Source organism: Penicillium rubens, assembly GCF_028828025.1.
Source record: "Penicillium rubens strain IBT 27055 chromosome Unknown utg000003l_segment0_segment0, whole genome shotgun sequence".
Classification (NCBI taxonomy): Eukaryota; Fungi; Ascomycota; class Eurotiomycetes; order Eurotiales; family Aspergillaceae; genus Penicillium; species Penicillium rubens.
In genome coordinates this window covers 944549-971847 of record NW_026890601.1, presented here as the reverse complement: position 1 = coordinate 971847, position 27299 = coordinate 944549, and the positions used below count along the sequence as shown (strand labels likewise).

Sequence of the window (27299 nt, the reverse complement as noted above, 5' to 3'; positions counted from 1 at the left end):
GAAACAGGAGGGCCCAGGCACATAAATAAGAACGTCAAGGCTTCTCAGGTACCTTCAGCTCGAGGCGGGCAACTGGGATCTGACGCTAAACCACGATAGGTTTAGCGCCACTCCCACGCTGTTGCCAAAATTTACGGAAAAAAAAGTTCTTATCGCACATCCCCCCTCCTCGGTCTCGGCACTCTTATAATTAACACTTTTCCACGGATTTCAAGATGTCCAAGAGAAGTGCTGAAGTGGACGAGCAGACCGCCGCCCTCAAGGCTGGCGAGCGGCCAATTTCAGATGCCCCGATGGACGAGGCGGGGGAGTTCGAAGACGAGTTTGAGGATGAATTCGAGAGTGAAGATGAGATCCTAGAAGCCGGAGTGGATGGTCGCCCAGATGCTGAGCGCGAGGAAGAAGAGAAGGGTGCGCGTTATTTATGGAATCTTCAAATTTGTTCAACCTGAACTGACCTATTTTCAATCTTATAGAAGCTATGGATGTCGACAAGGAGACTTTCATTCCTGGACGAACAAAATTGGCTCCTGGAGAGACTCTATCGCCCGATCCCTCCACCTACGATATGCTTCACACACTCAGCACACCATGGCCATGCCTTTCCTTCGATATTGTGCGCGATTCGCTCGGTGATAACCGCAGAACTTACCCTGCTACTGTCTACGCTGTTACTGGTACACAAGCCGAGGGATCGAAATCTAAGGACAACGAACTCATGGTTCTCAAGATGAGCGGCCTCAGCAAGATGGAGAGGGAAGGCGAGGATTCAGAGAGCGATTCGGACGACGACGACATGGGTGAACCCATTCTCGAGCACAAGTCGATCCCGCTGGGCTCAACAACGAACCGCATTCGTACCCACCAGACCCCCTCCCAGTCCGGTGATTACTCCAAGCCCCCGCAGACCCTTACCGCGACCTGGCTTGAGAACTCGCAAGTCGTCATTCACGATGTTACCGCCCACCTTTCCAGCTTTGATGTTCCCGGCACTATTCTTCCCCCTTCCGCATCTAAGCCTCTTTCGACCCTGCGCATGCACAAGACCGAAGGATATGCATTGGACTGGTCTCCGCTCCAGCCTCTTGGAAAGCTGTTGACCGGTGACAATGACGGATTGATCTATGCTACCACTCGTACCGAAGGTGGTGGCTGGGTTACCGACACCCGGCCGTTCACCGGCCACGCTTCTTCAATTGAGGAATTGCAGTGGTCTCCCAACGAGCGCAATGTGTTTGCATCCGCTAGCAGTGACGGTAGCGTTAAGGTCTGGGATGTGCGATCGAAGTCGCGTAAGCCCGCTGTGGACGTCCAGGTCTCCAACACCGACGTGAACGTTATGAGCTGGTCTAACCAGACCGCTCACCTTTTGGCTACTGGCGCCGATGATGGACAGTGGGCAGTCTGGGATTTGCGTCACTGGAAGCCCAATGCCTCGGCGCCTTCTGCTCAGATCAAATCTACCCCCGTTGCATCATTCGACTTCCACAAGGAGCCGATTACCACTATCGAATGGCACCCATCAGACGACAGTGTGGTGGCTGTTGGCTCTGCAGACAACACTGTCACACTTTGGGATCTTGCTGTCGAGCTGGATGACGAAGAAAGCCGCCAGGCCAACATGGCAGACATTCCTTCGCAACTGTTGTTCGTGCACTACATGGAGTCTGTCAAGGAACTCCACTGGCAGGCACAGATGCCTGGTACGCTCATGGCGACCGGCAGCAGTGGATTCAGGTATGTTATATTCTTGATAATGGGACGTGAACCAAGCTAACCAGCTCCGTTTTATAGTGTTTTCAAGACGATCAGTGTCTAGACGAAGAAAATGTATCTACGCTCCGACTGACTCGGGAATTTCATGTGCCATGTCTTGCTCATATACCATTTAAATTCTGTGGATTTTTTGCTCCTCAATATCCTTATGCTCGGAGTTAGACCCTTTCCTTCAGATGGTTAGGGTGGGTGAAGAAAAAGATTTTGTCTTTATATCTGGCATAGTAAATAGACCTCTTTTCGCGAAATTCCTGGGCAATAATTCACTCCCGACTTTTCTATGCGTAAGCCTGTGGTGTTGATGTACATTCCTCCAGTCAACAGCGGAATTAGGATCAAGAGATTCCGCCTCTGGAGGGGCACAATCTGCAGTGCGAAACATCAGCAGAGCAGCGGAAAATACATATCAATACTACTTCCACGGATTTACCCAGATAGCTACGTAAGTGTTTATCCTCGCCTATTAACACAAATGTACAAGGTATTAGCAGGGATAACCTGCGCCTATAGAAAGTCACTAAACAGGATGGCCCGTGTCAGATCGCCAATGCGCCATTAAATACTACATATTACATACATACATATGCAGCCTATTGTATGTGACGTGACCTAGCACATATCACAGGTCGCCTTTCGGCGCAAGTTGGCCTGGGGCCGAGTCGGGTGCGACCAATGGGCCAGTCGGGTCAATGATCCTCCAGGGCTGCGTTGGTTAGTGGCTAGTAGTGTACGAAGTAGCCGCGAATATTTTTCTTTGTTTATTAGGTTCTATGTGGAAATATATCGATGCCACTCGGAAACACAGAATATATAAGTGGTACAATATACATTAGAGTCCAAGGTCGCGAAGATGTTGGGAGATCCACCTCTGCTGTGCATTGTGGTAATGTGGGATGTTTTCTTTGCGCTGTTAATGCGAAAAGACCCACTCAACGCTATATTGAACATTTATCGTATGGATAGTGGGATGCCATGGCACCAGTGCATATGGAGGCTGTGGAGTGGATTGACGCTCTAGGTATGACATGCATGAATTCGAATGGAGACTGTTGAACGCATTTCAATGTCAGACAGTTTTGACTGTTGTGCTTGTGTTGCTCGGCACGAGACATCGGAATCAGTTGAGAAGTACATGTATATTGGCGTGTCTGTAGTGTCTACATCTTGAGAGTGGCCATACATTTTGAAGCAGGGTGTATACTTACATAGGTATGTACATAAGTGACTCCAAAGCTGACTGCATACTACGCAAGGTACCTCACGCTAGAAAACCAATCGATCTGATCTACCGGCCAAGTCTGCTCCTATCCAATCCGCTTAAGACTGTATTCACTTTCTCCCTCGTCATCGTGCTTGGGATAAATACCGCTAATGCACGCCCGAGCCAGTCTGGTCAATCATATCAGATCTAACTGCTCTCGCGTTGGCGTTAGCAAAGTAGAAACAGAAACAGGCTAAAACAGCTCCATTTTTACATCGGTTGTTCTCCGGTCAAAATCTCTCCGATATCAATTTGTCAGGTCCAGCCTCTTTCTTTTCTCTTATCGGAGAAATCGCGCGGTTTATTCCGCCTATCGGTAATTTCAACGTAAAGTACGAAGTATTGAAAGACCATATGACTCCAAGTACAAGGGTTGTCTAGTCCACATCCTATCGAGCATATGATGTTACATTCGATATCGGTGTGCATCTTACTGGATACTCCGTACTGGATCCAACTAAATATAAACATCTTCATGTCTGATATTAGCGCTGGATAAACTCTAGTACTCGCCACAAATGCTTCTCATTTCCTTGATGAAAATGCACTGTTCCTAGGTAGGTCCGAACACTCTGACGCAGCCGTACAATTGGCAGCTCGCATCCTGTATGATCCGACCTTATACCCACACTAAACTCTGATCGTCCACGCAGGGACTCCGGCCATCCAGTCAGACTGCGTGTTGGAGCGCCTGTCCATGCGCTGGGAAATCCTTTCCCGACTATTACTGCTGCATAGGAGGCAGCTGTTGCGATCTGCATCCGAGGTAGTATTGCTACTTACATGTACTCCGTACTCCGTTCTGCCCGGAGACATAACGTTACTACGCAGTACAGTATATATAAATCTTGATAGCTATAAGGCGTTATTTGTTATCGTTAATATACTGTAGTCATAATATCGACCATGCCGTATCAGCTCCCTTGTGCTATCAGGACCCGTACGTTATCCACGCACTGCACAAGTGGACAATAATAATTCCAAGGACTGCCTGTAATTTCTTTCTCCAATTTCTCCATAGCTCGCGGGAGCTCCACTAGTCTCCGTATCTTCCGCTATCCACTATACTGCGATGAATTCTTATTGCTTGGATTTCGATTGCGTGTTTCAAATAAATATGTGGTTGGCCAGTTGATCGTGATCGTGTGCGACAATTGACGCCTTTGGTCCTGACCGGGATATATTTTTGTTAATTGCCGTTATCCACGTCTTGGGTCCTCGTATGCCCCAACGCTGATCATCCGTGCCGTGCTGTCACCCCATGCCGCTCGATCTGGCAGTATTTACTTTTGGTCTTCACAAATTAAAAAGGCTATCAAATGTTACAAATATGTTAAAATATGGTAGGTCCGGTTGATTAAACCGAACCATTCTTGTCTGGCTTGCTATCCATTAACGGTTTCATTTTAGGCCTACAATGACGGAGGCGAGACAACTCAGAGCCTCAGGAGACTAGACAGAGTCACGTAGGAGGCGGATTAACAACTAGGTGCATCAATATTCTTCTTCGGTTTAATCTGCTTACATTAAAGTCAATTGGGCAGGGAATCTACAATGTTTATCTAGACTGTTAAGGTCAAGCCAATGACGCCTTATCTCTGTACAAAAGAGTATTCTTCACAGATAATAAACCACACAACCGGGTAGTGATACCCGGTAAGGACTAAAACGAAAAAGAAACATTGAAGGCACGGCCTAAAGTCCGATCAGGGGTGTAAATTCCGCCATCCCGCGTTGATACCAGCACTGGCCACTTGGCCCCCGTGACAGGGCTAGGGTGTGCGCGCTTCGGAGAATTTATGTGGGCATTTCGTGCCTCTCCAACATAGACATTGCCTGAGCCGGTGTATCATCTGTAATTTATTTGTCTTGAGTGTTACTAAAACATGACGGGGTGGAAAACGTGTATACACCCGTCTTAATACTTGATATGCGTTGTACATATGGTACAGAGAACCGCGAAGCGCGGTTACGCAATAACGTTTGATGGACTCGGCGCTCGATATTGGCTAGTGTGGATTCAAGGATGTCCCTGCTGGCTGGTTTACGATGTATACCGTAGCCTCTAGTGTATTGCCTAGGTGTACTCCGTACTCCGTACATATGTATACATTGTATGATCAGAGTCAATGGCGTCTGCCCCTGACTTACTGCCCGAGCTCATGACAAAGCAATGACCTTTTTAATGTGTTGGACCTGCATCAGAAGGTTGGCCGGAGCTGGCGGATGTCAGGGCAAGACTGTTTCCTGAGCATGAGATCCGTCTAATTAGGTTAGATGGCCCGTCGTCATTTACATTTACGAGCAGCCTCGCTGGGTTGCGTAACATCGTGTTAGCTATGTTCAACACCGATGAACTGTGTTTGGGGTTTGTTGTACGATGCTTCAAATCCCTAGGTAAGACATGTCTTTGCTAGAAGAAAAAAATCGCGCTGGTTCATCTAAGGAGTTAGGGGTATACTCTGTGGCTCGCTGTCAGAAATATCGCACATTGCTCACGGGGTCTCAACACGGCAATTATATTGCTATGGCTAAAGTCCCTTTTCATCTAAACGTGCATGGAAGCATACAGACTATTGGAAATTGGTCGGATGCCTTTAGGTATGTCAACGTTCTTAAGGGGAAGCTCAGACAGACCCTTGAGTTGCAGCTTATTTACTCATCCACCTAGGGGATTGGCCAGTGACATCTTAACAGCCCGGATCAACCCCAGCATCAACACAACTTAAGAGACAGCTCACTGCATTGGAGCTTAGAAGGGTGGCTTACGGCACTGCTGTTTCATTTGTCACTCGACCACCCTTGACTCATCTCGGGTCACCTGCAGCTTCCTTAGACTCGCTCTAGTGTGCTAATTTGACTAGTGTATTGTCCAAGTCCGGGGATTCTGCAAAGATGTCCGTGCGACCAAATTGCGAGCCTATAACGTATTCCAATGGCGAAGTTCGGAAAAAAGAGAGACTTTGGGAGCGAGTCGATAAATAATCCTTTATTTTCTGTGTGACCTCTGCTCTCTTTGTCCATATCCAAGTCAATTTAGTCAATGATCCAAGGGTTGGGCCAGCACCGAAATACTGGATCTCGTCATAACCCCAGATTCGACACCGATCCAATGGTCGGCTGCACGCCTAATAGGCTAGAGTATCCTCGTTCCGTGCGACCAAACTCAAAATGACGTGGCGCAACGTGCGCAATGAGTTCATACAGCGACGGGAATGGGGATTCTAGAAAACGCTCAGGGGGCAGATTCCGGGGAAGGCAAATTAAAAGTCTGGGGGAGCCCAAAAAAAAAAAGAAAAAAAAAAGGAGCCAATATATTTCCAATGGTCCCTTTCAAATTACGTTCGCCACTTTGAGACCATGTGCTATAAGGAACCGGAGGATATCCCTTGCCGGCACGTCCAATTGTAGAACAGCCGCATGTCCTATTCCGTTTTATGGTCTCTCTGGGGTTGGGAAATCCCCCACACGAACCCTTTTTTTTTTTGACTCTCCCCCACAAAAATGGCGCATGGCCTCTTTTTTGCGGATCTTTCCGCTGAATCATACCCGGACACTCCGCCCCCTTGGTTTTCCTCTTGGAAATGAGTAAAATGAAAAATAAAAATAAAAACTGAAACCAGAACCTGTCACGAGGTCCTGCCGCCTACATGATTATATACTACATATATATTACCATTATTATAAACGTGTATGGACTTGTTATTCTCAGTAACACTCGGGCCCACTCCGATACTTTAGAGATTAAATAATTATAAAACAACATGGACAATTTGGTTAGCGCAGCGTATTAGTTATATACGGAATACGGAGTATCCCAATGTACACTACAGTACCAGTGATCATAAGTTACTCCAATTTTAATCCATGGATATCATAATAACAGCCCAAATTCCCAAATTCCTTTCTGAAACAAAACATTCTTCAATTGCATTCCACATCACATCAAAGCTGTTTCAAAGAGGATGTAAAATGGTACCTAAATAGCACAATACTAGTGAAGTCTGGCGTTACGCCACTAATCCCGAGGAGGCAAGTACGTCTCCACTGGAGACCAATGAATTTCGTTGATAACCAGAGTCAGGAACTGGTGGGCATCGAGTTGAACGTGCGTGGGCATAAGTTCCAGTCTACGCCGCATTTGGTATGACCCTAGTTAATCGTGGGGGCATCATTGGCAGACACGGCCAGCCCGTGTGTCTGGGGTCCACCATCTGCTCTCTGTATCGGTACCGTCCGCTGGCTCCTCTACCACTTGTCTGATTGTCTGGTTGTCTGGGCCTGACATCGCCCTGCTTTGGTAGTTGCCTCGTATGTACCTTCGGTGTACCTTTGCCCTCGGACCCCCTTATCGTCAGTACCTCCACTGTACTTACTCCACTGTACTTCCCGGCTCGCTCTCTACCCGCCACTACTGCCACTACCCCAACGGTGTATGTAAGTACCCTGGCCCAGGTACCTCTGCTGTAGAACGACTCTGAATACTCCAACCTTCGGAGGCAATTTCGAACTTCCCAACTACTTCACCTCTCCTGCCCATCCTCTTCTTTTTTTCCCCAACAACTTCGCTTTCCCAGTTCTGTGGTTTCTTTGCTTATCGACAATTGCCTATCTGCACTCCATCGGTTATCTCCGGCTTATCCAACTTCCTCCGAGTTGCGAGATCAATTCCCTCAATGGATGCCCGAGTTTAAAGCATCCAAAGTCACTGCTCTAGCTCCGCCAGTTTGATGTGAGTGATCTGGTCAAAGTGCTATGTCCGAGCATCATTCATGTTAGTTCGGTTCGCTGATGTTTCCGACCTCCCCAAACAGACGTCAGCGCTAGGCTCCATATCCCCCATACCCGTCCCAGGTCCCCATATCTTGCATTTAGTCGCAACTCATCCAACACTATCTTCCTGGGTACGCAGCGACCTTCGATAGACCAACTGTAAATTTGTTTCCCTTATTGGTGGGTCCTCATTCATCTATCTCACGGCAAGGTTCCTGATAGCCTGCCTCGGTACCTTGGGTCGTTGTGATAGCACCCTCTACGCATCATACGAGACAAATGCTGACTTGATGTCATTTGGATGGAACAGTCGTCGATGCGGCACATTGTACAAATTTGAAACCTCAAATATCGTGCAGACGCGATCTTCGGTCAATCATAAGATTGACGCAACCTCTCTCCCTTAGCAATTTCCCGCACGTCGCAAACTTCCCCCTCCAAGGCCAGTGGTCGACACTCTGGTCTTTGAGGAGTTTTTGAAGACTAGGATGCTATTGGATGCTATGGTCGGACAAGATCGGGACCATAGCCCAAAAGTGGTGGACCTTGCCAGTATCCACGAGATTCCGGGAAATATGCCTGGTGAGTTTGGCTGAGACAACTCCCTGTGTGCAATTCTTACCCATATCTCTGTAGCTCCAAAGGACTCAAAGAAGCAGACCGACCTGAATGGTCAAACGGGTGCCAATGGCAACATTCCGCCCCCTAAAACAGACAAGCCTCGGCCCCACGTCTGCACCACCTGCGGTCGCTCGTTTGCGCGCTTGGAGCACCTCAAGCGCCATGAGCGCTCCCACACAAAGGAAAAACCATTCGAGTGTCCGGACTGCGCCCGGTGCTTCGCTCGGCGGGATCTGCTCCTGCGCCACCAGCAGAAGCTACACATGACCACCACGCCGTCTTCTCGACCGAAAAACGGTCGCCGTGAGAGCACTGGCGCCGCACCCGGTGCTAACCGGGTCCGCAAGAACTCCATTGCCAATAGTTCATCTTCTTCGATGCGCCCGAGGGCCAACACCATCAGCCACGTTGACGGGGCGGCCTTGGGTATCCCCGGTGCCGGTAATCCGTCATCTGCGCCCACTCCATCGGGTCACACATATCACCCCAGCCTTAGTTCCTCAGTTGGCTCAAGTATGGACTATAGGGGATTCGGATCTGGACACCCTTCAATGAACGGCCTTTCCAAGATCGAAACTTCCGGACTCCCCATGGACATGTCCGGAGGACTTCGGACTGCTCCCGTGTATGGGAGCTTTGATACGGGCATCGATGGCATGCTGATGGGTCACGGTAGCACCATCAACCCAGCGCAATTGCACTTTGCAGGATCCCCGCAAGGCTTCAACGATTCGCCCTCGTCTCCGTTCGGCCACTATCACAATGGACTCCCATCCTCTGCGGATCCGATGATGGATGAGGAGATGCACTTTGACTGGATGAGCGGGTTTGACACAGGTGTGGTTATGGGAAATGGCAATGACTCGGTTGTTGATGAGTCTTCGCCATCAGCAATGAGCACTGGTAGCCAGAGCGGAATCAGCGAGGCCATGCTGGATGGCCCGAATCGCATTCCCATCTCCAATGGGTGGCATAACCCGTTCCCTGCGCACCACCCGGCCAACCAGTTCGCGATCGATTTTTCCCCGACGACGTTGAATGATCTGGGGATTCCCCCGGAGACGGTGTCGCCTAAGTCTCTAATGGCCCAGAATCCGTTTTCTGAGACGTATGCCACTCCTCCATCGATGACCTCGGTCGGCCAGCCCATCATGGGAGGACATTCGCAGAGTATGTTTTCCTCTCTGGCAACAAACGGAGAATCTCCTAATCCTCTCAACGTTCCTTTCCCGAATAGTGCCCTACGAAATGAACATTCACCAGTCTCAACGGATACATTTACAGACTCCACACGACAGGCTCTATTAGCGAGCATGTCGACCCCGACTGGCTTCAATCATCGCAAGTATTCCCAGCCCGCAAGTGGACTTCTAAACAGTCGTGAGTTGTTCGCCCGTTCGACCGGCTTCAACAGCTCCGGTCAACTGCCCAGCACCTCAGATTTGCAGCGGTACATCTCGGCCTACATCACCTACTTCCACCCCCACATCCCGTTTCTCCATATCCCCACCCTCAATTTCCAAGCTCCCCAGTACACGAACAACCTGCGCACGCCAAGCGGACACCTCAATCTCAGCTCGACCGGTGTCGCTGGAGGCGGGGGTTGTCTGATCCTCTCCATGGCAGCTATCGGTGCCCTTTACGAATACGAATCTGCCGCCTCCAAGGATCTCTTCGACGCCGCGAAAAAGATGATTCAGTTATATCTCGAAGAACGACGAAAGGCCGACATGTCTGCTGCTCTGAATCGTTCACATTCCTCCCGCGATAGCTCCGTCCACAATACCCCACTTTGGCTGGTGCAGGCAATGCTTCTGAACGTAATATACGGCCACACTTGCGGTGACAAGACGTCGGCAGATATTGCTAGCACACACTGTGCTGCTTTGGTCAGCCTTGCGCGCGCAGCCGAATTGACACATCACTTGGATCCCAAGAACTTGCCGCAAGACCATCTCGTTGCTGGTACCAACGGAAATGATTCTCCTGATGACTCAGAAAACTGGATGTCTTCGTCGTTTAGTCAACCGAAAGAGCGTCGAGACTGGCTGAATTGGAAGATTGTAGAGGAGAGGAAACGTACCCTCTATGCTATCTTTGTTCTTTCCAGCTTCCTGGTCTCCGCCTACAACCATGCACCTGCACTCACAAATTCGGAAATCCGCCTTGATCTTCCCTGTGAAGAGGATCTCTGGGCGGCCGAATCACCTCAGGCGTGGAAGCAGATGGGTGGTCAAACCGCCTCGAAGAAGACTTTGTCCTTCTCTGCTGCTTTGACGTCTCTTCTGACCGCCAGCCAACGAGAGCAGAGTCAATCGGCGAATCTGTTCTACAACTCCGACGATCTGTCCAATTCTGAAAACCGCCCTAGTACTTTCGGCTGCCTGGTACTTATCTACTCACTACACAACTACATCTGGGAAACCCGCCAACGGCACATGGGCCGGCAATGGACCGCCCAGGAGACAGACGCTATGCAATCCCACATCGAGCCCGCTCTACGCGCATGGCAGGCGGCATGGGCCAGCAACCCTGTCCACAGCCTAGAGCGACCGAATCCGTTCGGGGCTGGACCTTTGTCTGCAGACAGCATCCCCCTACTAGATTTAGCCTATGTTCGTTTGTTCGTCAACCTAGGTCGTTGCAAAGAGGCATTCTGGCAACGCGATTGGAATGGCATGGCGGATGAGCTCGCACGCGGCACTGAGATTTTCCAGCACCCAGATGCTGCGATGAACGACGTTGTGGATCCGTCTCTCACGGGTCACATTGACACGAGACGAGACTCCATCGCAGATCTAGGAGTATCAGATCTAGCGATATCGAAGACACCGACACAAGACGAGCCGATGCAGACACTATCCAACATCTACAAGATTGGCCAATCCAAGCGTGAAAAGCACCTACGGAAAGCCGCGTTCTACGCAGCGGATTCCATCTCTATGTCCGATCGTCTTGGTAATACCTTTGCCGAGTTCTCGTCGCGTGAACTACCCATGCAGTGCGCCTTGTGTGCTTTCGATTGTGCACAGGTGCTGGCCGAGTGGATCACCACCGTTCAAGAACGGGTGGGCCCCTACCTTGGTATACTTGGCCGCGACGATGTCGATTTGACTCAAGTACCTGGAGTCATGCTACTAGAAGACGAGGATTGCAAGCTGGTCGATAAGATCAAGGAGATCTTGGGGAGTATTGAGATGAAAATGCAGCGCCACTTCCAAAATGGAAATTCCATGTCCGCGCTAAGTGCCGTGCAACGGTTGCCCAGTCTTGTGGAAGGGGGATACGGATGTAAAATATTGATTGCGACAGCCAGTATCTTGGAACGAGCTGCTGTCTGGCCAGGTTAGTATCCCCGATTCCCAAAATCTCACAAACCAGAATGCTTCTCTAACACCCATCCGCAGTGACGAAACTGATGGCCCGTTCTTTGGAAGCCCAAGCCATGCGAATGAAGGAGCGTACCGAGCACTCCGTGATGATGACCCCTTAATGACCACCACACCGTCCCTCTATTACCTTGTTTGAATGCCCAATGTTCGATCTATATTTATTTCCCCCATCTCCTCAACTCCTGTTTCCCGTTCGCGTCCGTGTATCATGAATAAATAATCAAAGGCAACAACATCCCCTCCATTACATCGAAGCATGTGTATCTGCACCAATAACCTGCACCCGTTCCCTCCGGCTTTATTCGCACATGCGTATCGCCTTTGATACACTTTGATACCCTGCTTGAGACTTTGATTCTGTGTCATAGACAAATTGCCTGCTCATGTCATGTCATTTCCCCGACTTGCTAGCGTTATTGTTTTGCTTGTATCACCCTGACCCGGGTCCTTGCTGTGCTCTGATGATTCAAGTGGAGTGTTTTCTACTTATTTCTTTCTCGACTTGCTGATTTCGGTCGAGGGTGAGATTTATTTCTTTTCTTTTTCCCTTTGCCTGTGCGGTGTTTGATTACCCAGAGTTTTACTTCGTGTGAATATGATTTACCTTCTCTTAAATGTCCGTTGTTATAGGAATACGTAGACTGCTACACCACAATCTATATATGCTAGTATGAGTATGTAGTTGGCCGCGGAAATGGCCCCTGTCTTCAGCATTTAACTAGTGGTCCAAGCGCTCTGTAACCACCCAAGACTACGGGTTGCTATTTGGGTTGCTTGTGCATTTTCTCCGCACCGCTTCACTCAGTCTCCGACACACTCAAAAGAAATCTTTAAACCAAACTCATACTAAGAGAAAGACTGATTCTACAATACCCAGCACGCTGTACGGTTCTTGGACGAAAATATGGAAGTGGAACACTAGTTTGCTTCCGAGGCAACCTGTGGACAACCCCGGTGGTAGAATATCCGGTACATACATCTGCCTGGTGTCAATCGCATATGGGCAACCTACCTCTGCACCGGGAATGAATACCACCTCCGAGAATCTCCCCGAAACCCCTCTATCGCAGCGTCCGACTCCCGCGGCTTCTCCACCCAACAATTAATCTCAGCTCAGCTCGAAACCCAACCCAATGCCCTATCCGCGGCCCGTCTCCCCGATTTCCCTCGAAACATGCCCGCCTCCGCCCTCCGAGATAGATTCGGATGATCTGATTGCCTCGGATGACGAGCTGGATGACGTTGCCCGAGCTGCAAAGCGTCAGCGGGTCGAGAAGTTGGCGCAGTCTTATCTGGAGGGCAGACCACTATTGATTCTCTCTGCGTCGCTCCGAGGCCCGTTCAATGAGGGATGGGTCAATCCATGGAAGAAGAATAGGACACGGGAGAGTGGCGGACCAGCGAGGACCCGGCAGATAAATGTCCCCGAGCGGGTGGTCCAGGAAACTGATTTGCGGGCTCCGAAGTACCGAGAAGGTCTATCGGTTGGTACTCGTCGCCCGGAGATTCCTGCGACATCGTGCAACTCTCCAAGGACCTCGGTGCAAACTGGGGATCGTTCTTCGCCCTCTAAATCGCCACACAGACAATCCAAGGAACCAACCCCGCGACGATCTCCCACCAAATCGAAGCAACCGCCGTCGTCGACAGTTGACGATCATTCAATAATGCCGCCTAGGACAGTGGACTGGCTGAAGAAGGATCGAAAGCTCATGAATTTCACCAAGTTTGAACCGCCGAGTTCGCCAACAATATCTGTGGCTTCTCGTCAGTCAGATAAAGCTCGTCGACCCATGCCGCGCTCTGTTCGAGTCCAGGTCCCACAGACGCCGGGGTCACCAATGAAATTTCCTCCTATGAAAGCTGTGGCGGCGAAGACAGACCAGGGTGCTCGTATGAATTTGAAGGAGCACCCATCCCCACGGTCGAATCCATTGGGCGCCTCAAATTTACCCAAGGTTCCATCCGTTCCCAAACTATCGCCTTTCGAACAATATCATCAATCCCATTTGCCGCAGGAAGCATCTCTCCGAATCGTTAATTCTTCCTCTCAGCTGCCGAGGTTTGAATATCGGAGGTGGCTCCGTCAGCATTCGAGTCAACAGGAGAAGACATCTCCCATGCAAGATGAAAGTATATTGCAAGAAGAGACTTTCTTGCAGGAGGACAGCCCCCTGAAAGAAAAATCCACAGTCGATCCCGCACCCGCCAGTCCTAGTCCAGCTAGGGATCAAGCATTGGATTCTGCTGAACCCGAGCCTGAACACTCGGCCCCTGAAGAAATAGCAGTTCATAATGAGGAACCCATGAAGAACGATTCAAGCCACAAAACTTTGTCGAAAGAAACAAGGTTCGCAGAAGAGGAAGATCTCATAGAGAGCAACCTTGCGGCGAGTCAGGTCGCAGCGGAACTTGATGCTGTGAACGAGGAAGATACAGCGACATTACAAAACACAGATATCACTGAACCAATCGAACACAACACCTACGATGATCTCCCTTCTGCCCAGCAAGTGCCACCACCTTTAGGAGTTTCAGATCGGGTAACATCATTGCACTCGACGGCTTTGCCGAGAGAAAATTCAGGGCTAGACTCACCCTCAAGCCATGATACCCAGCTTTCGACCCAGGCTGCCCTTATACATGCTCAGAAATCCTTCCAAGACGACCTGGACAGTCCAGAATATTACAATCAACATACACCGAATCCGGACCGAGCAGTGCATTCACCCAATGCTTCGTATCACTCAGCAAATGTCACTCCATTCTACCGTCTAGAAGAGTCAATTCGACGTGATCTAGAGCGGAGTTCGAAATCCATGAACAAGGACGGGATGCCAGCAATGAGCACGCAATTCATGCTTGATGCAGCTACGCCTTTCAATTTCAGCACTGAGCAAGCTGGTCAAGATCGGAGCTTGAAACCTACGAACAGAAACATGACGCAAATGAATACGCAGTTCATGCTCGATGCAGCTACACCCTATGCTTTCAGCACGGAAAAGAGACAGCGTGCATCCCGGCCAGACTCAGGTTCACCAACAACGAGAAACTCCAAGAGGAAAAAGACGGTTAATACCGGAAGCCCCTCCCCCTCTACTAGGAGTCGATTAACATCTGTCGACAACGAAAATCACACTGCGGAATCCCAGTCAGGTGAAGATGAAGGAAGCCCACAGTCAGCGGCGCAACAGTTGGATCAGCAACCAACTTATCAATCTGCCACAGAGGTCGCGTCCTTTCCCCTCACCCTAAGCGGATCGGTGCCAACAACAGGCCAGGATGGGCAAGGTGTTCACCAAGGAATGGAGAGTTTTAACCTCAGTCAGGCAGTTGCAGATGCTGGTAGCTGGCTTCAGCAAAGTTTCGATTTCATGAAGGACAGCGCTCGGCCGAGTCAGCATCTCAAGGCGGTTCCTACCTCTGATGCACAGCCTTCCCCTATAAACATGGATCTATCTCAATAACGAGAGTTCCTTGATGCTATGACGACTATTTTTCTCTCTCCTTTTTGTTTCCCCATCATCCCATCATCAATAGCGTGTTGAAAGCTTCAGCTTAGCGAAGTTGATTCGCATCTCATAGTCCTAGCATATATCGGTACATTTTCTTTTAGCAATACATATTGGTTATGGTAATTGCATGCTTTACAGATGCAGACATGGGAAAAAAGCTACAACTTGCTCCAGAAACGAACAATCAATCATTTGGAGTAACAGAAAGTAAGAGAGAACGTCGTCCTGGCAGCCGTAGATCGACGTCAGGAACCAAGTGGCCCGAGCGCCAGCGGGGAGAGCTCCGAACCGCATCGTCACCTCCCACACATCTCAATGAATGGCGAGCCGAGATGGCGCTGACATCAGTAAGACGACCGGATTTCCTATTGATAGACCGCAGCTGACAGAACCAACAGTGGAAAGCATTCAACTTCATCGACGTGTCGCCGGTGAAGCTACCAGAGGACAGCTCCTCAATCTTCGATGTAAGGCCTCGACTTTCCGCTGTTCCAGCCCACAACATAGCTAACACTCACCCCTAGAGCGACCTCTCCAGTATCTGCACCGGCTCCGCGAACCTCTTCGTTGGTACTACCGATGGCTTCGTCCACATCGTCTCCTCAGCCTTCCGCATCGTGCGATCGTTCAAGGCTCACGATACCGGCTCCATCACGCACATGCGACAGATAAACGATACCGCTCTGCTAGTGACACTTGCGGAGGATCTATCCAACGAGCCGGTTCTGAAAGTCTGGGCTCTAGACACGGAGAAGAAAGATGGAGGCCCGCGGTGTCTGTCAACGGTCTCCGTTCAAAATGCCAGGAGGCAGTTCCCGGTGCGTTTACATCCGAAGCGGGAATAAACCCGGTCCAATACTTACTTACAGTGGTATAGATATCGGCTTTCGCGGCCGTCGATGACCTCTCACAGGTAGCAGTGGGTTTCGCGAACGGATCCGTGACGATCATCCGAGGCGACCTAATCCACGACCGAGGCGCGCGACAACGGATAGTATTCGAATCCGAGGAACCGATTACCGGTCTCGAAACGCAAACAGGCGCCGTTACAACCCTCTACATTTCAACAACGAGCCGTATCTTGACGTTGGTCATCGCCGGGCGAGGGCAGGGCCAGCCTGCGCGCGTTTTGGAAGATACGGGCTGCGGCTTGGGCTGCATGACTCTGGATAGAGAGGGCGGGGATATCCTCATTGCTCGGGAGGAGGCGATCTTTACATATGGGCCGCGGGGTCGTGGTGCGAGCTATGCGTTCGAGGGCCCGAAGACGTCTATTGATGCCTTTCGCGACTATGTGGCTCTCGTCTGTCCGCCCAAAGCTGGAACTGGCAAGTCGGATCCGCTAAGGAAGTACACTGCTAGTCCGGCGGAGGATATTTTTGGCACGACCACGTTCACTCTTCTCGATACTGATCTCAAGTTCATCGCGCATAGCGAAGCACTCGTGTCACCTATGAAACGTATTTTCATGGAATGGGGTGACTTGTTTCTTCTTACGACAGATGGAAAGGTATGTAGATGCTATAATGTTGTTTTGGTCTTTCTTTTAACCTGTTTTAGATCTTCCGTTATCGGGAAAAGACACTTCAGCAAAAGCTCGAAATCTTATACGAGCGCAATCTTTACATCCTTGCTATTAATCTTGCGCAAAAGATTGGGATTGATCCGCTACAACAGAATGCCATCTACCGCAAGTATGGTGACTTTTTGTACCAGAGAGGCGACTATGATACCGCTATGCAGCAGTATCTCCGGGCCATTGATAATACGGAACCTTCTCAGGTCATTCGCAAGGTTAGTAGGGATAGGGATTCGGTATTCTTCCTCTTACTAACTGTTGTTGCAGTACCTGGATACCCAACGTATTCACAACTTGATTGAGTACCTTGAAGAGCTACATGACCATGGCCGTGCCACGGTTGATCATACAACACTTCTTCTGAACTGCTACGCAAAGCTCAAAGACACAAGCAAGCTGGACTCGTTTATCAAAGCTCCTGGTGAGCTGAAATTCGATCTTGAAACTGCCATTGCAATGTGCCGCCAAGGCGGATACTATGAGCAAGCAGCCTACCTTGCAACAAAGCATGGCGAGAATGACATGGTCGTTGATATCCTAATCGAAGACTCCAAAAAGTACGCTGAGGCAGTGGAATACATTTGGCGGTTGGATCCCGAAGTGGTATGTCTCAATTGTGTCATCTGGAGGAACCCAGCTAATCGGTGCCAGGCCTATCACAATTTGATGAAGTACGCTCGAGTATTGCTGACACATTGCCCTGAGCGGACAGCAGAGCTGTTCAAGGTTTACTATTCTGGTCAGTACCGGCCACGCACGGAGGTAGAACAGTCATCAGAGCCCCAAGAACAGCCTACTAGCACAGTGCAAAGTCTTGCTGCGCTCCTTCCTTTGCGGTATATGCATGTTGGTACCCGCACACAACCTCCGGCTGAGACCCCCGAGACGGCGACAGATGAAGACAGGGTTGAAGAGACTCTGCCAGATTATGACATTCCCAAGCCGCGAACAGCCTTCTCTGCATTTGTGGATCACCCCAAAGAGTTCATCGATTTCCTCGAGACTTTGGTGCAGCAGGCGGACTTGAAGCAGGACGCCAAAGTCGATCTTTTCACAACACTGTTTGAAATGTACCTGGACACAGCAAAGGGGAAGAAGGATGCTGCCGAAAGAGAGGAATGGGAGACAAAGGCCAAGAAACTAATCGAAGGAAAAGACGTGAGTTATCCTGTCGCCCATTTATCGCCACTCATATCTAACCCGCCTAGATCCCGATCTCCACATCCAACGTGCTTCTCCTCTCGGACCTGTCCAATTTCAGGGAAGGATCCACTCTCGTCCGCGAGCAGGAAGGTCTCCGCCTGGACATTTTCCGTTCCTTCACATCAGCAAAGGATACACAGGGTGCCATCAAAGCGCTACGTCGGTACGGGCCCGACGAGCCTCAGCTCTACGTCGACGCACTGACATACTTCGCCTCGAGCCCGAAAATCCTCGAAGAAGCAGGCGACGAGCTAGACGCAGTCCTGCAGCGCATCAACCAAGACGGCCTCCTCTCCCCGTTGCAGGTGATCCAAGCGCTCAGCAACAACGCGGTAGTAACAATGGGCCGCGTGAAGAAGTACCTCAGTGACAACATCGACCGTGAACGCAAAGAAATCACCACCGTAAGCTCCCTCAACATGCCCCCTCAGCGATACCAAAACTAATCCGTCCCTCTCCAGAACCGCCGCCTCATCACAAGCTACAAATCCGAAACCGAAACCAAACAACAAGAACTAGACCACCTAACCACCCAACCAGTAGTCTTCCAATCCCGCCGCTGCCAATCCTGCGGCGGAACCCTCGATCTCCCGACAGTCCACTTCCTCTGCAAGCATTCCTTCCACGAGCGCTGTCTGAACAAGCTCGACGACGACGCACAGTGTCCCGTCTGCGCCCCGACCAATGCGACCCTGCGCGCCATCCGGCAACGGCAGGTTGATTCCGCGGATCAGCATGATTTGTTCAAGGGGGAATTGTCTCGCTCGCGGGATCGGTTTGGGGTTGTTAGTGAGTTCTTCGGAAGGGGTATTATGAGGCCGCAGAGTACCATGGAGTAAGATGGGTGGGATTGACTGCACTCGGTTTAGATATGGTTTTTATTCTTTTCTTGGGCGTGTTTATATGGAGCTGGTTTTATTCGTTTGATACCTCGATCTTTGTGAATTAGATCAAGTTGTTTCTCTTGGTAAATGTAGTAGACAGTAGGGAGAGAAGCAGTTCCTGCAAGTCATTCTAAGCGAAATTTTTGCACCTGTACTGTCTTGATACTAATCTTGAATAGACGTACAATGACACCGTGGATACTCCAAGGACTTATCTGTGACCACTACAACCCCGACCACCACCTAGTAACGTGTTAAGAGTTTATTTGAGGTCTTTAGGGGATGGTGCTGTTTACCAGCGATTAGGATCACTCGGCCACCGAGGCTGAAACGAGCTGCCAGAGAGGGGGGTTTGCCATGGTGTCCAATTTTAATTGTTGTCAAACGGGATCAACTTATGAAGTACAAATAAAAGAGCTCATTGCAAGGTGAAGAGAAAATACATATTTATTTGCATGACACTTGTGGAATATATCAGTCCAGCTGGTGGAGAATGACTACCCGGGACTTATATCCTGGGAATCATACTTCAATTCCTATATCTCTTTTCCCAAATAGAGGTCCATTTCGTTTTGTTCTGTAGTAATATACTACAAGAGATTTAAACCAGGATACAAACACATATGTATTTAGGAACGTTAGAGTACTTTGAGAACGAGGCTTACGTCCATGTAAGGAATGCATTGTAGAGTTAAACTCGCTCTAGCAAATAACAGCAGTGAGTCAAGAAAAAGGAATCATACAAGATAAAATGAGCAAGTCGATCACGGCGAGCAAGATCATTAGATGCAAGAGCAATCAATATGCACAGTGGGTGAGAGAAGAAAATACATGAATATACTGGAAACAAAAGGGTTGAAGCAATAGAAACTGAGTATATACATTTCCAGTACTGACCCGGAGTCGGGAGGAGTGCGGTGATGCCTCCTCTGTATGGCCGAGGACGACTATTAGAGACTCAGAGCGGGATAAACAATCCAGTAATGAGGTTTTTATCCGGTTGACTGCTTGAGATACAGACTGTCTAATAGAAAACACTCGTTTAAAGCTCGCGTCCCTTCTCACCTCCCCATGAAACACGCGGGATCTGGCGGGAGGCAGACTGGGAGCCGGAGCCGGAGCCGGAGCCGGAGCCGGATCCAGATCCAGATGGAGAAGACTGGTCAGAGGGCTTGTGTGTTTCGGCGGTCTGGTTCTTGCTCGTTTGACTGGACTCGCCGTTCTCATTGTCCTCAATATCCGTCTCTTCCTCCAAAATCGCGTTATCATCCGACTCCGAGCCATCATCGTTCTCGGACTCGTCGCCTTCCACACCCAGGGCAGCCAGACGGCGGCGACGCTCGGCTGGGGTCTCGCCTGTGTCGTCGTCAGCCTGGCGCGGGGGCGCGGTCAGACCAGCGGCTTGGCGGAGACGTGAAGGTGGGATACGCTCTGTGCCATCATCGTCGGAATCGCGGCGAGGCCGGTCCCGGATACGGGGTGGTGCAGGGCTGAGGTTGTTGCGGCGTTCTTGGGCGGCGGAGGTACCACGCGAGAACTTCGCCAGTGAGGCAGCCACGTTAGGGGAGCCGCGGTGGTCGCCAGACTCGTCGTCAGTAACGTCGCTATCGGTGACGGACTCGGATTCGGACTCCAGAGCTTCGGCGTCTTCTTCGGGGATGGTGCTAGCGCCGGCGGTGGCGGCGACAGCGGCAGCAGAAAGGCGACGCTCTTGCTTTTCCTCGGCCTTCACTTCTTCCTTCGCAACGCGCTGGGCCCTTTCTTTAACTGGTGCCGGTGCGTCGGTTTGCTGCACCACATCCCGGCGGCCCTTGGCGTCAAGGCCCTTTATTTGCTCGAAGAATTCCTGCTTGTTCATACGTCGGCCCTTGTGGCCAATGCCCTGAGAGGCGACTTGGGGGTCCTCGGCCAAAGTGAATCGAATGCCATCGTCGGCGGTCCAGTCGTCATCCTTTCTCCTTTCCTGGGCAGCCTGGGAGGATTCGCCTGCTTCCTCCATACCGAACCAGGTTCCCATGCGGGTAAGACCACGTCGGACAGGTGCTTCACCAGGGATGGTGGGCTCCTTCTGGGCCTTCTCGCCCTTCTTGCTGCCGGGAAGGGTGTATTTCTTGATCACCTCACCGTCCTCATCCTCAACAATAATAGTGTTGCCGAATTGGTATGCATGAGCCGAACGAGGTTTGGGCTTGGCTGAATCGGCCTTGGGGGGCTTTTCTTTCTTCTCAGCCTTCTCTGGCTGGTCCGTGGCCCGGTCCTTTCCAAGTCCGGTCCAGTTGGTCCACTTCTTGAGGGTATTTCCGTATGAGGTACCAGCCTTCTCCTCAACAGAGTGCTTGATCTCCTCTCCCTCGGTCTTCGGGTGGGGCTGACTCTTAGACGGTGCTAATTTTCCTGATTTATCGGTTTCCAGACGCTTGCGTTGCGCTTCAATGCGCGCAGCCTTCTCTTCCGGAGACATACGAGAGGTATCCTCAGTCGCGAGAACATTGCCCTCTTCATCTTCGATGACCATGTTTTGGCCCTCTTGATAAGCCTCTAGCTGTGGCTCACGACCGACACGATCCCGCTCGGCATGAGGCGTAGAAGCTTCACGCTCAACACGATCGCGCGCTTCCAGTTCTTGCTTTTCTTCTTCGGCGCCGACCTCATCCTCGGCGGGCCGAGGAGCGGGCATAATAGCAGACTGGCTAATTGGGCCTCCGACACCGGCAGCACGCTTACGGCGACGTCTCCGCAAGGGCTTGCGGCGAGAAGACTCGAGACTTTGTGATTCGCTATCTAGCTCCTCGTCACGCTGCCGACGGAGGAAATTGCCAGGCATACCGATGGGCGGTAACGTACCAGGAGGGTACGCAGGAAGCTTTTCGTCCGATGAGGCATCAGTATCCTCCGCCTTGCGGAAGGACATGGAGCCCTTGGCGATTGACTGCACACGAGGAAGACGGTTCATCCATGAAGGTCCCTCCTCATTGGCCTGTGTGTAGGACAGGGTGAGAGTCAAGGTGTTGATGCGTTTACCCAGAGTAAAGACTGCAATAGACGAGCCGTGCACAAGAATGGAAGTAATGACCATGAATGTAGTGATGGGCCAAATGAGCCTGACAACATAATAATTGCTGGTTCCCGGCTGTGGGAGCTCGTTTTCAGGTAAAGGTTGTGTGGTGTCGTTCTCCAGCTCCGCTCGAGCGAGTATGGCGGCGAAAATCGCACCGACACCGATAGGACCGAAATGCCCTGCGAATAGAGCTTCCCGCCAGGTTTTGATATCCGGTATTATCGGTTTGAGTAGTAGCATGATTGGAATACGTCTGAAGAAGAGGACCAATATCGCAATCACCACCAGCCGCCAAGGGGTAATGCCGAGCTCGGGGGCGTTGAAGTCCTCCCAGGGAACGATAGATCCGAAGTAGACAAAGTATGCCAAGTTGAGGAGAAGATCGATAACGTTGGAGACATGAGACTCCTCTGTCTTCTCCGTGAACCAACCGTCGTTACTGAACCCAACACCACAAGCGAATCCGATCAGCAGGTCGTCCATGCCCAGCATAGCACCTGAACCAGCACAGAAGACAGCCAGCACAAAGTAGAACACCAAGAAACTCTCACGGTCGATCAGTCCCTTGCGCTCGGCCAACTTGATCGCATGGCGAGCAACGTAGCCGATGGTGAAGCCGAAAATAGCACCCAAAATACACTCGTACAAAACGGTGATACAGAACCAGTGAAGCCACACCTCGCCGACCTGAGGCCGATAGTGATAGATGTAGAAGGATAGATAAATGAATGGGAAAGCCATGCCATCATTACATCCGGACTCCGCAGACAGCAAGTCACGCAAATGCTTGGGGACACGCTTGGCGAACTTTCCCTTACCAACAACAGACGACGCCAAGACGGGATCGGTAGCTGTGACGCAGGCAGCGCAGACTAGAGCCTCCAACCAGTTCAGGGGAGGTACCATCCACCAGATAAACAAACTGGTGATCAGCCAACCCCAGGTCATGACGGGGAGCAGCAACAAGGTAACGGATTTCCAATGCCGTTCCATGTAGGCCTTGGGCAACTCAACGCCTACGGCAAAACATTGCACGACCAGGACAATTCTCGAGCACTCGAGGGTGATCTTATCGATATTTCCCCATTCGTGCGGATTGAACAAATTGGCCGCATGGGGACCGAAAATGATACCACAGATCGTGGCTACGGTGGCTTCGCCGATATACAGCTTCTCCTTGACGAACAAGGAGCACAGCATGAACAGGCCTGTGAAACCTCCCAGGATCATGTAAGCCAGATGCGGCTTATCGATGTCCAGATGATCCCACGCCATGGTGAGGATGTCGGTGATTGAACGCCGATTTGTATTATATTATCCGGGAACTTTTGTAGGATCCCGTTTCGGGCTTCGTACCGCAACGAGCAATTTACCGGATGAATTCCGCCCTCGAACGTTGGTTCGCGTGGCTCTTCATGCCTTGATGAATCGGTGATCGAAAAGCCAAGTTGCCGAGCCTGGTAGGGCTGAATGAGGTATCGCGATTCGAGCGTCCGTCCGATCGGTTTCGATGTGGAGGACGGTGCAGATTCTGCGGGGCGCAGACTGTGGCCAAGGGCTTGGGGATGCCAATGGGGGGCGGAGGCGCTAGGCAAGACGTTCGAGAAGAAAAAGAACCCAGGCTTGGCTTCAGGGAAGTTCAGGCACTGATTCGGATTGGAAGAGGACGAAGGGGAGAAAGGGAGAAAAAAAAAATCGGAGAGTCTTGGGGGCTCTTGGCCAAACAGAAGAAAGCGTGTCTTTGGGAGATTATCCAGAAGGAAGTAGTCTTGGAAACGGCGGGATTCGTCAGCCGAGACTTTCAAGACCCACGTCGGAAGCGGAATTTGTCTTGGCTAGCGGAGGACCTCAATAGATTAGGATGTTTATGGGAGGAGAATTAGGATTATGCAGAGAACTAAAGGGAGGGAGAGTTAGGATTATATAGAGAACTAAAGGGAAGAAGTCTTATAAAATATGAGTCCAACTGCATAAACAGCATACCGCATGTGTCTGATTTTCCAGTTGCCCTGTAATATTGCCGTATGGTAATGGTATTGTAATCTAAGATCGACCAGCCCTGCCAAGACTCCAATCAAGGATCATCGAGATTTATTGGGTCAGTTGGGTCGGTGGCGTCTTCTGGGCTATTATTATGGAGGCTTCTAGTGGGGAATCGGGGCGTATTTTGTGATTTTATGTACGAGTACGGAATATACAGTACGATATGGATTGATAACTTAATAATATCTTACTAGACTGTTAAGTAACTAGTTAGCAAGTATGTACTTTGGTATGTAGGATTCCCCTTTACTACATGCAATAGGTACGTATCCAGGAATATCAGAATCAGAATACAATCAATAACTCGAATTGGGAATTGTGTAAAAGCAAAACAAATAGTCTCAGACGGATTGCAAACTTCCAGGGGGAATTTGATGCTGAGAACCCAACATCGTGAACATACATACGAAGTATTTCCGGGGAAATATGGAGAATAAAAGGTAAAGAAAAAGCAAAGATTCCATCAATGGGATGCACGATGCACACTGCGCATCCCGCGCCCCCCGCGCGTATCTCCGAAAAGACGATACGAAGATTTCCAAGTCCACCGGCGGGCTGTTATGTACAATGGATGTACCACCTGGGTGACGAGGCCCAATGCTGCCCAGTTACACGCCCGTCGGCATCCTCTCAACTTCGTCGCTCAAGCCACGCCAGTTGTCCGCCTGAAGTTCGGAGTACTTGACACGCTCCTGGCTCCAGTCCTGATGCAGACGGCTGATGTGATACTGGCTTTGCTGGAAGTGGACGAGTTCATCACGGATGCATTCTTTGATGAAGACGCCCCGAGCATGCTGTTGCACAATGGATTCTTTGTCCTAGTAGACAATCAAAGTTAGTATCGCTGTGCGTGTCATTGAAATACGTAAACTCACCTTAAAGATAGAATCCTCCACTTTCTCGATCTCCCCGGGCTTTACTGTGCCCGAGGGTCGGGCGCGTAGGTCCTGCAGCTTCTGCTCACTGGTCTCAATGCGCCGTTCCAGCTGCGCGATATTGTTCCGTGCATAGCGATCTCGCCGATCGAACATTTCGCGCACACTGACCAAGCAATCACGTTGCTGTTTTAGGTCTTCTAGAACTCCCTCGGTCCAACCTCGGGCTTCGTCCTCCAGCAGACTTTGGCTGGTGGAGAGATGCCGAGCGGTAGCTGTGATACCTGCATTAAGGGACGGGATATCACTCGTATCCACTGCGTACGTGTCTTTCGTGACTTCCGTCAAGGACTGCAGGGCAAGTGAGAACCGGAGGTGGTCAGCAGCCAGACCATCATTGCGCTTAGCCAATCGCTCAAGCAGAGTACAAAGATTAATATAGATCTCCGCGGAACGCTTGACACCGCTGCGAACCGTTTCAAATGTTTCGTCCAGAGTGGCGGGTAATGAGTCTTCAAGATCCGGTGGGAGGACACGGCCGACAAACTCGTCTTGGACTGATATTGTGGCCTGTTTTCGCCACACTGAAAGTTCCTGATTTCAGGGTTATTATCTGCTTCGACTAGAATACCTAAAAAACCAAAGGGGGAGCTTACTGTTGGAACTGTCAAGAACATGATCACTAGCTGCTCTTGGCCAAGAACGGGGTGGCGAACGAGGGCGTTGGTGAATCGAACAAGTCCGTGCCGGCGCTTTTCGAGGAAGGAAGATGAATCCGCTGAGAGGTGAGTGCCATTGACTTCATAGTTGTGAGTAAGCGATTAGGTGCGCTAAACCAGCGTTGTGCATACCTGAAACCCGTTTGGGGGGAAGAAGAGGCAATTGCCGGAAAGGAAATCGCTTTTGGAGACAATCCAATAGCCAGACAAAATCGCTATAACGCCGAATAACCGTGCTACCTCTCCGCGCAGACTTGACCTCATAATTTCGGTGTTGAAACATGAACAAGCCTTCTTTCTCGGGGAGCAACGTGACCGTGACAGTCTCCTCTACCTGTGGGTTTGTCGATCGGCCAAGACCAAGGGACCGGCGCCGTGGTGTAATATTGCTGGGCTCTTCCATTGCAGGACCAAAGCCACCTAGTGATTGAGGCGCTGTGCCCCCAAAGCTGCTTTCATCGCTCGGACCCGCTCCGCTGAAGTTATTGTTCCCCCATCCAGATCCAGAACTGCTAGGCGGCGCAACCTCTGTCTGACCATTGGAATGCTCCCGTTGAATCGCGTTGCTTTGTGTGGTGTCTACAATCGGCTTGCTAGACCATGCGTTCGTCGTGGACCTCACACTACCGAATCCATTCAATATACGTGGTTCGGCGCTTCCTACCTCATGGTTGTGGCCGCGGTGTAATTCTGGACTGCCCCACGGGTCTGACTCCAATCCACCTAATGACGGTCGTCGTAACCTTTGCGATTGTGTGGAGCCGGGGGTTTGCAAGGGAGGAGGTTGGGAAGGGGGGTAGCAGGTCGCTGGTATGGTTGTTCAGAGCTCGCGTCGCCGGCCATTCGTAGTCTGTCGAGGTAGCCAGATTTTGGCTGGGGTAATTCTATATAGACTCCGCGTTAAAGAGATTATCCCGAGTAATAAATAAATAAATACCGAACTGCGCAAAATCAACTTACTTTTGCGGCGATCGTCCACTGCATCAAAGGAGAGGTCCTCGCCTTCTTGCGCTAGGCCGACCAGGGCCAACAACACATTGAACTCGCCACGACCGAGTCCACTAAAGCTCTCATGGTCACCAGAAGCAACAAGGTTTAGGATTTTGCTTTGGTCGGTCGCAGTGAGTTCGCTGCTTGAAAGGATCTCCCGAACAGAGGTCAACCCAATGCCGGAGCCAACCCTGTCCCCACTGTTCAGAATCAGGTCGTATGCGTCAATGTAGCTCTCAGGCACGTCGGTATTGGGAAGCAAGGTCCGAACCAGGTCGCGCCGGGCTGTTCTCTTGGCGGTGTTATGTTGGGCGTTCCAAGGAGAGGAGCTATCGTCGCCGTCGTCATCGGCGAACAGCGAGGAGCCGCCCGTAGCCGGTTCGTCGGCAAACAGCGAGGACTTGGATCTGGCAGGATCACCCGCAGAGGGATCCTCCGGAGATGTGCCGAATAAGGACATCAGGAAACCGACGGGGTGATGTTTGCGCCGGGAGAGCGGTCGGGGTCAGGTGTGGAGGTGATGGCAATGACGATGTTGACGATCAAGCGGAGCTCCCGAGGGGGGCTGGTCGCACGAATTATACGAGCACCACTCTCCACTTCGAAAAAA

At 50.7% G+C, this 27299-nt stretch overlaps 6 protein-coding genes across 6 annotated transcripts; 4 read left to right on the top strand and 2 right to left on the bottom strand.

Moving 5' to 3' along the window:
- Positions 1-215: 215 nt before the first annotated feature.
- On the top strand, positions 216-1819 carry N7525_006559 (ribosome biosynthesis protein RRB1; the record flags this gene model as incomplete). Its single annotated transcript, XM_002568928.2, has 3 exons — positions 216-411; positions 477-1737; positions 1795-1819. The coding sequence occupies 3 exons, from the start codon at positions 216-218 to the stop codon at positions 1817-1819; spliced, it is 1482 nt and encodes a 493-aa protein (XP_002568974.2).
- A 6479-nt stretch (positions 1820-8298) lies between these two features.
- On the top strand, positions 8299-11941 carry amdX (putative C2H2 transcription factor (AmdX); the record flags this gene model as incomplete). Its single annotated transcript, XM_002568931.2, has 3 exons — positions 8299-8392; positions 8447-11776; positions 11839-11941. 3 exons carry the CDS (start codon positions 8299-8301, stop codon positions 11922-11924), a joined length of 3510 nt encoding a protein of 1169 aa, XP_002568977.2. The 3' UTR covers positions 11925-11941.
- Positions 11942-12956: 1015 nt separating this feature from the next.
- On the top strand, positions 12957-15290 carry N7525_006557 (uncharacterized protein; the record flags this gene model as incomplete). Its single annotated transcript, XM_002568932.1, has 1 exon — positions 12957-15290. One exon carries the CDS (start codon positions 12957-12959, stop codon positions 15288-15290), a length of 2334 nt encoding a protein of 777 aa, XP_002568978.1.
- A 380-nt stretch (positions 15291-15670) lies between these two features.
- N7525_006556 (tethering complex subunit PEP5) lies at positions 15671-18959 on the top strand (the record flags this gene model as incomplete). The annotated part of the gene is made up of 9 exons (XM_002568933.2): positions 15671-15685; positions 15737-15805; positions 15863-16156; positions 16216-16848; positions 16899-17132; positions 17185-17520; positions 17569-18075; positions 18126-18524; positions 18582-18959. The coding sequence occupies 9 exons, from the start codon at positions 15671-15673 to the stop codon at positions 18957-18959; spliced, it is 2865 nt and encodes a 954-aa protein (XP_002568979.1).
- Positions 18960-20046: 1087 nt separating this feature from the next.
- Positions 20047-23337, bottom strand: N7525_006555 (Na+/H+ antiporter Nha1; the record flags this gene model as incomplete). The annotated part of the gene is made up of 1 exon (XM_002568934.1): positions 20047-23337. One exon carries the CDS (start codon positions 23335-23337, stop codon positions 20047-20049), a length of 3291 nt encoding a protein of 1096 aa, XP_002568980.1.
- Positions 23338-24713: 1376 nt separating this feature from the next.
- mvp1 (sorting nexin Mvp1) lies at positions 24714-27149 on the bottom strand (the record flags this gene model as incomplete). Its single annotated transcript, XM_061213771.1, has 5 exons — positions 24714-24923; positions 24981-25574; positions 25637-25779; positions 25832-26506; positions 26660-27149. 5 exons carry the CDS (start codon positions 27147-27149, stop codon positions 24714-24716), a joined length of 2112 nt encoding a protein of 703 aa, XP_061068202.1.
- Positions 27150-27299: the final 150 nt, after the last annotated feature.